At 37.6% G+C, this 8,113-nt stretch overlaps 1 protein-coding gene across 1 annotated transcript; it reads right to left on the bottom strand.

The window, feature by feature from the left end:
* Nucleotides 1-747: 747 nt before the first annotated feature.
* On the bottom strand, nucleotides 748-2,929 carry LOC108781587 (uncharacterized). Its single transcript, XM_018549601.1, has 5 exons — nucleotides 2,816-2,929; nucleotides 2,130-2,644; nucleotides 1,577-2,048; nucleotides 1,154-1,492; nucleotides 748-816 (listed from the first exon to the last, which is right to left on the bottom strand). Exons 1-5 carry the CDS (start codon nucleotides 2,927-2,929, stop codon nucleotides 748-750), a joined length of 1,509 nt encoding a protein of 502 aa, XP_018405103.1.
* Between the last annotated feature and the right edge of the window lie 5,184 nt (nucleotides 2,930-8,113).

An 8,113-nucleotide genomic window follows, 5' to 3' on the forward strand; every position in this document is an offset into this window, starting at 1 on the left:
TCAAGTACTTGCTGTTGTTCAATCATTTGTTCCTGTGCTTTCTGCAACTGCTGCTGCAATTCTTTTTCGAAATCGTTCGGCATCTCTAACCTCTTAACCTACCGCCTTGGTAGTTATTCAATTATAATAAGTATATAACCTTAAACCTTTAAACCTTTAGACCTCGTCGCCAATATGAGATGTTCCGAGGGAATTAATGATAGAGGTGATCAACCGATGCAAATGATATATTTATTAATACTGATAATAAAATAGTAATATGAAAGCTGATACAAAAGTAGTCGTTAAGTAACGGTGAATTAGAATGAATAATCATAAGATAGGAAACACACATGAGTGGCGCCATCGGTAACATACTATATTACTAGCATAACTGAAATAACTAATATAACTAGCGCCAGATACTACACTTGTAATGTTATGTCTTTATATTATGTCCTAAGATCAGAGACCGTAACTGTTATAACCAAAATAAAAAAAGTTAGTAGCATAACAATTATTTTTCTCTTAATATGTTTTCTGGTTATAAATAACCATTATAAATGATTAAAATTATTTTTAGCAGCTAATAACTATTATTGATGTTGGAAATTGTTTTGGTTACAGAGTAACCATTACTGATGGCGGAAATTGTTTTTGGTTATGAATAACCATTATCGATGATCAGAATAGAATTTTATTTCGGTTGCGAATAACTGTTATTGATGTCGGAAATTGTTTTTGGTTACGAATAACCATTATTGATAATCAGAATTTTATTTCGGTTACCCAAGGTCTTTGATTCTCGGCAAGCAATACGAGCATGTTTTCTGATTGCTATTAGTCGTTGTTGATTTTATATTATCAGTTTTATTATAACGAATTAATAATTAAAGGGTGTCGTTATTTATGAAAAAAAGATAAAATAAAAGACACTGTGTTTCAATATGGTATTAAGTATAAACTTAAATTTACATTTAATACTTAACATATGTATTAATAATGAGTACAACAAATATATTACACTAATTATTTTACAACAAATATATGTATATTACTAATTATTATCATTCAGTTTAACAAACATAAGTTTTTGTAAATTTTCGGAAGGTAAATTATACCTTTTATCATTAAGCATTACTTTCAAAGCTGAAAAAGCTCTTTCTACGCTTACTTGTGTAACGGGGACAGCATGGACAATGTTTGCTAATTTAGTAATGAACGGTACGACGTATCTTTTTTCTTTCCAATATTGCATTAAATCAGCATCTATATCGATACGTTGTTCTTTATAGTTATCTATTTCATTAAACATTTTTTTCATTTCTTGCAAATACATGTCTTCTTGCTCGTCGTCCGTAGACGAGTCTAGTTCCATGTGCACAACGGAATTTCGTAATAGTGTTAAATTAGTATTACTCGTACTCGAAAAGTCAGTCGCCTCAGTCACCGCATTGTTATCGTTGGCATCCTCCTTTTCCACCATGTTAGTTATATTTATTGTTCTATCGTTCTAAATATTGAATAAATTTCAAATTGAAAAAATTACCTTACTAGGAAAGAATTAACCAAGTACCGATGTACGTTCAATACATACCTGATTCAATATAAACATTCGAGCTGCGATACTTTTTAAGTGCTTTTTAGCTTTAATCTTTCGTTCCGATGACAAAAGGCGTTTTAATCTTGGATCTAGGAAAATAGCAGCATTAACTGCTTCATTCTTCAAAATCTGAGATTCTCTTCTTTCCAAATAATGTGAAAGAGCATCAGCTACACTTGATCTAAGTGTGTCTACTTGTAGTTTAAGATTAATCCATAATTTATAAAAATCTCCCACTAACAACTGACTCTCCTGAAGTTTCATTGTTGCTTCATATACTGGCCTTAGGACTTTCACTATGTCCTGGATCGTAATCCATTCCTGTTCTGATAAACGAGATGTTCCTACAATATCGTTACAAAATGTCTTATATTGCAAAAGTCGCTGCAACATATCATAAGTCGAATTCCAGCGAGTACATACATCCAATCGTGGTTTTTTAAGTTTCAATATTTGTAGAGAATGTCTGAAAAGAAAATAACATACACATATTATCAATAAAGCAGTATGTCGAATGAAATAGGACGTGATATTACAATAAAGTTACCTATATGTCGGAGTTCTTAATGTTTTTACAACTTCTCGTGCGCGATCTATAATTTCGGCATCGGTGTTCGAAAGAAAATCTTTCACAACGAGTTGCAACGTATGTGCCGCACACTTTACTGATATAATATTTGGTTCCTCAGAACAGAAATTTTCCACTACAGTTTCAACGAAATTTTCCGAATTGATGGCTTTTTCTTCATTATTTTCTAATTGATTAAGATTTTCGTCAGAAAACAGTTCTACGGCTTTCAGCATGTTTCTTCCATTATCTGTCGTAATGCAGTAAATCTGACTTTTTTTTATTTCGAATTCTTTCAAAACATTTTCAAGCTCCTCTTTTAAATTAGCGGCTGTATGCTTTCCACTAAGCTCTTTTATTGCTAGACTATATATTTGGATTTTATTGTGTCTAATAATTTGGACATTGATTCCTAATACTGCTCGCTCAAGTCTTGTTGCAGTGTCCATTTTCAGAGAAACCATTCGTCCTTTGCATGCCTTTTTAATGGCAATCTTCAAATTTTCATATTTTTCACAAACATAATTCATTATATTTTTTGAATTTGTTATAGGCAGGTCTAATCCTTTGAAAATTTGCTCTGTAAGGACTTTAAAAGCGTTACAATCAAACAGTGAAAAAGTTTGTGATTCTTTTGTAACTAATGCGACACAAGCATTTTTTACTTCTTCCACAGAGAATTGAACCAAAAATTTTTTCTTTTTTTTCGGCACTTGTCTATTTTGTTCATCCTGTATTCCCTCCATTCCTTCTTCATAAATTTCAAAATGTTTCGCCATCATATGTCTTCTTAAATTTGTAACATGTGACCCATGGAATTTTAATCCACATGTTTTACATGCAGATTCATCTTTCTCATTGTCGAAATGAAAAAATTCTCGAACAAACATGTTCCGTTTTCGACCCATGATACACAGTAATATCTACTTAACGATATTAACTAAAACTAACACCAACACTAAATTACAAATGAACTGATAAACTAATAATAATTATTTACTATATTAAAATTATAACTTCCGTATAGTATTCCATTTATTCTATAACACACGTAATTCTTGGAAGCAACAGTGGTCTGTCGTGTTCGCAGTTATTTACTGTACTGATCTAGAAACTGTGTATTAATGATTTCAAGCACTTGTAGATCACGCATCAAAATTCCATGGATCACATGTTAGTAACATGATGTTACAAATTTAAGAAGACATATGATTGCAAAACATTTCGAAATTTATGAAGAAGGAATGGAGGGAATACAGGATGAACAAAATAGAATTCTCGAATGTTTATATTAAATAACCGAAATAAAATTCTGATTATCGATAATGGTTATTCGTAACCAAAAACGATTTCCGACATCAATAACGGTTATTCGCAACCGAAATAAAATTCTGATCATCAATAATGGTTATTCATAACCAAAAACAATTTCCGCCATCAGTAATGGTTACTCTGTAACCAAAACAATTTCCAACATCAATAATAGTTATTAGCTGCTAAAAATAATTTTAATCATTTATAATGGTTATTTATAACCAGAAAACATATTAAGAGAAAAATAATTGTTATGCTACTAACTTTTTTTATTTTGGTTATAACAGTTACGGTCTCTGCCTAAGATATTTATTGAATGCTCTTTATTTATGACACGATGTGGCGACTTGAATTGCATCTGATATCTTCGATAAGTGTTTTTTGTATTGTATAGATGTTAATACGACTTATTATTAAGAATTCTCCATCAACTAATAATATTAACTATCCATTTATTAAGAATTATGCATTCATTAAAACTTAAGTTGGTTTGTTTTCTATCTTTCGACGCATAGTTATTTATTATAATTTAGCTATCAATATATTGTATGACGAAGAAGAGTGGTACAGACTGACTTATATGTACTACTGATATATATATTTGGTTTATGGAAAAAAAGCGTATATTTATTATTATTGTTATTACTGAAAGCAGGTTCTGTTTGTCATTCGAAATGACAAGATTGATTGTCATAAAGTTAATAATTTAATGAATATTTAACAGAGCCTTTCGAACTTTACACCGTAGATTGTTAATTGACAAGTCCTTAGAATAAAAATGAAAAAAACATTTTGTTAGCAAAACACAGATTTATTCTTTAACGTACTCTCCTCATAACTCAATACATCGAATCCATCGACTTCCTAACTACTTTAAGCCTTCCAAATAATAATGTTTCAAAAGCATCAAAATTTGCGTCTGTTTCCCATTCAACCTCTTTATTTGAAGTAAATCTCTTTCCCTTGATCCAATTTTTTGAGATTTGGAAACAGGTAGAAGTCATACAGGACCAGATCTGGAATATACGGTGGATGTGGGAGTAATTTATACTACAATTTATTTAATTTTGTTTTTGCTTCTGCCGATTTGTGAGCTAATATATTGTATTGATGAAAACGGCTTTTTTTCGCTAAATGGGACCATTTTATCTTGATTTTATCATTCAATCGGTCCAACTATGATGCATAATATTCTTCTGTGATTGTTTTTCCTTTTTCAAGATAATCGATGAGGATTATTCCATGTGCAACCCAAAACACAGTGGCCAGAACCTTCTCAACCGATTGTTACTTCTTTGGTCGCTTCAGAACACTTCTACGCTTTGGAATCCATTGTGACGACTGTTGTTTCGATTCAGGTGCATAGTAGTGGATCCATGTTTCATCAACGATTATGTATCGACGCAAAAATTCATTTGAATTGCGCCTACCATTTCCAACAATGTTAAGAAGTGCGAACTCGTTCACGTTTTTGATCGATTGCAATTGATAGCAATAGTAGCACCGATAGCAATCTTGCAGTTAGCTTTCTCACATCCAAATGTTCGTGTAGACTGTAGATATTAAAACGTTGATGAGATGTATACAGCCACAGCTGGTTCACACAATTTCAGTTTGAGGTCATCCAATACGATATTATGGATCTTTTCACTCATTTCTGGTGTAGTCACCTCATACAGTTAGATTAATTTGTAATATTGTTTGCGACAAAAGTGTCGCATCGCGAATATTATCTATTTATAATAATTTTTAATAAAGATGTAACGATGCGCCCTTATACGTGTCGTTCCCGGCAACAACACCCAGCCGGATGCCGCTGCATCAAGCCTGCGATGCGCCCGATTATATTTTTTAATCAAATTCAAACATAATTCACAGGGACAGCAGCCGCCGAAACCGTCAGTCTCGTCGGAAGATGCCGACCGTCGCCGGGGACCGCCGATCGGAAATCTTCTCTCCCACGAGAAGCCGATCGGCGGAAAATATCGAAGCCGACCGGAGGATTGCGAACGAGACTGGCGGCTCTGTATAAAATACCGCGTTGACTACGCGACGAGGCCTTTTTGCCTTTACCAGTCCGATCCAGAACACTTTCCGAATCACCAGCTCCTAGTCAGTGCTCCGAGACCGTTTTCCGCGACTCGCTCATTCCGATGAACCTAGAGGGTAGGGCGTACCCTGCCTCTGCCGGGCGTTCTCGGTCGCCGGACGAACCGTCAACGATCCGATCTCCAGGCACGCACCGCGTTGTTCCGACGAACCTAGGGGGTAGGGCGTACCCTGCCTCTGCTGGGCGTTCTCGGCCGCCGGACAACCGCTGCAGTTATTCCTCCGAACCTCCACACACTCTGTTCCTATCCCGAATATTCCCGTCCCGATAATAATCAGCATTCGAAAGGGGGTAGGGCGCTCTCTGCTTCTGTCGGGTGTTCCCGGCCGCTGATTATCGGATCCTTTTCCTCTGCACGACCATCTTCAAAATACGCGTCGCGCCTTGAGTTTCATTTGCTGGCGTATACCCGCGTTCCACCGCGTTGACATACACCGCCTCGCACGATCCGCGCCGTTAATCAACCGAATGCCGAAAAAAACGAGCGACGTAACTAGTACCTCCTCGTCGTCGTACGAATCTCCGACACCGCCGATCGCCGAATTTCGTACACCCGGCAGCTACTGACGCCTCGCGACTCGTTCTGTAAATAATTCGCGCATTTAGAAATAAGTATCGCTGTACTGTCCGCGTTCGTCCGACTATTCTGTTTTATCTTTGTAATTACTCGCGTTTCCGTCCTTCTATTATATAGCGTCATTTTCTTATTTTATTCTTCTATGTATATTACTATTATATCTTTATATCGTCTTTGTAATAAATCGTGATTGTTCTACTCAACCATTATTTTATATTTTTTTTGTTGTTTCTCCGAACATTTCCGTGTCTCCGATCCGACGCGAATACTCCTCCCACCGAACCTTTTTTATACGACTCGCATATTTTTTTTTTACCGACGAGCTATAGTCCGAGTATAAAAATCAGGTAGTTACAAAGTAAAGTTGATAAATAAATTTTTTCATATCAGTTTGAAACAACCTAATTTCCGCGCGGATCAGCTCGTCGTAAATTTCGCTAGTCGCGAAAAAGTTTCGCACGGGAAGAGAGAATGCAGAAACAAATGATTAAACAGTATTTTAAGACGAAAGACAGAAACGTTTATTGCGTGTATCGTGTATATTTACAAAGGTGTGTGTATGTGTGCGTGTGTGTGTGTGTGAATGACAAACAGGTGTGTGTCGTGTGTCGGTATACGCAGGTATATGTGTGTCGTGTCGAGACGGCAAGTAGACGAAACGTATACAAGACGTGTACAGAAAAACAACAAGGCGCGGACAGAAAAACTAAGATATTACGGACAGCACGAACAGAAAAACTATACGTGTAAATTACGGCGCGAGTACGGCGGAAAACGCGGGGAAATCTCCGAATCCCAAGACGGACGCGAGGCGCGGTCGGCGGTATAACAATACGGATACGCGTACGCGAAGTATACGCCAGCGGCGGATGACGGTCGCGGCGCGGATAACGCGGTGGGCGTTCCCTCTATGCAATGAGGGACGCTTCGCAAAATGTAAGGCACGGATACCCTAACGCCCGACTGCCAAGAACGCTTGGCGGAGGCGAAGAACACTTTACCCCCTTTTCGCGTCGGTGCGGTAGTTCTAGGATACTGGCGTACGGCTGTCGAGAACGCTCGACGGAGGCAAAGAACGCTTTACCCCCTTTTCGCGTCGTACGGCCAGCGGATCAGGAATTTTGGTGATCGACTGTCAAGAAAGCTTGACGGAGACCAAGAACACTTGACCCCGTTTTCGCGTCGGATCACCGGAGCTAGGATCGGAGCAGGATTCGTACTGGAGCGGCGGTCAGGATAGAAGAGAGCTCCCGGAGCAATAATTACGCGTTATATACTAATTATTGCTCCCGCTCGTTTAATTACGGTCTTTTCCGTTATCGCTTGGCGGTTGGCAATTCCTGCGGAGGGGATTGTCGATCGGCGATGTTCGGTCGCGTTCGGTCGGAGCGGCGGATAGCGCGAAGCGCAGATCGTTCGGCGATCTTCGGACGCGTTCGGTCGGAGCGGCGATAGCTACTGTCGACGGCGGTAATTCTAATATCGCGAAATGAAGTGTTTCTGGCGGCTGGTATCGTCGGAACGATGCATTGCGGAGTGCATCGTTACAAGTTAATGTTTTATTAGTTTTTGGAATTGGAAATTGCGATTTTATTATAATTTTTCAAAGAATATTCCTTGTTACATAATTTTTTGTGCAGTTAGTTAATCATACAATAATTGTAACAAAATTTGTGAAATACCATCTTTTAATAGAAACGGTCTAATGAAATAAATTGAACAAAATAAGCGGGGATCATACAATAATTAAAATAAATTTTAAATGTTTTAGGGAGTGTGTTTATAAATAAATAGAATAGCTAAGCGGGTTCTAACCCACTATGTGTTAGTGGGTGTATGTATATGGGGTATGTGTGTGTGTGTGAGGAGGCAGAGAGGAGGAAGTGCACACGGATACAGAGCCGCCACCAGGTGGCGTTGGTGTCGCGCCGGGCCCTAGAAGAAAGAGGGGGGGGGGGGAAA

Source organism: Cyphomyrmex costatus, unplaced genomic scaffold (genome assembly GCF_001594065.2).
Source record: "Cyphomyrmex costatus isolate MS0001 unplaced genomic scaffold, Ccosl1.0 scaffold838, whole genome shotgun sequence".
Classification (NCBI taxonomy): Eukaryota; Metazoa; Arthropoda; class Insecta; order Hymenoptera; family Formicidae; genus Cyphomyrmex; species Cyphomyrmex costatus.

Coding starts and splice junctions, on each gene's coding strand:
- LOC108781587 (XM_018549601.1), bottom strand. CDS start 2,929: ATGGCGAAACATTTTGAAATTTATGAAGAAGGAATGGAGGGAATACAG. Junction 2,645..2,815: donor TTCAATTCTCTGTGGAAGAA/GTAAAAAATGCT, acceptor GAAAATTTGAAG/ATTGCCATTAAAAAGGCATG. Junction 817..1,153: donor ATGCTGTCCCCGTTACACAA/GTAAGCGTAGAA, acceptor AACGACTAATAG/CAATCAGAAAACATGCTCGT.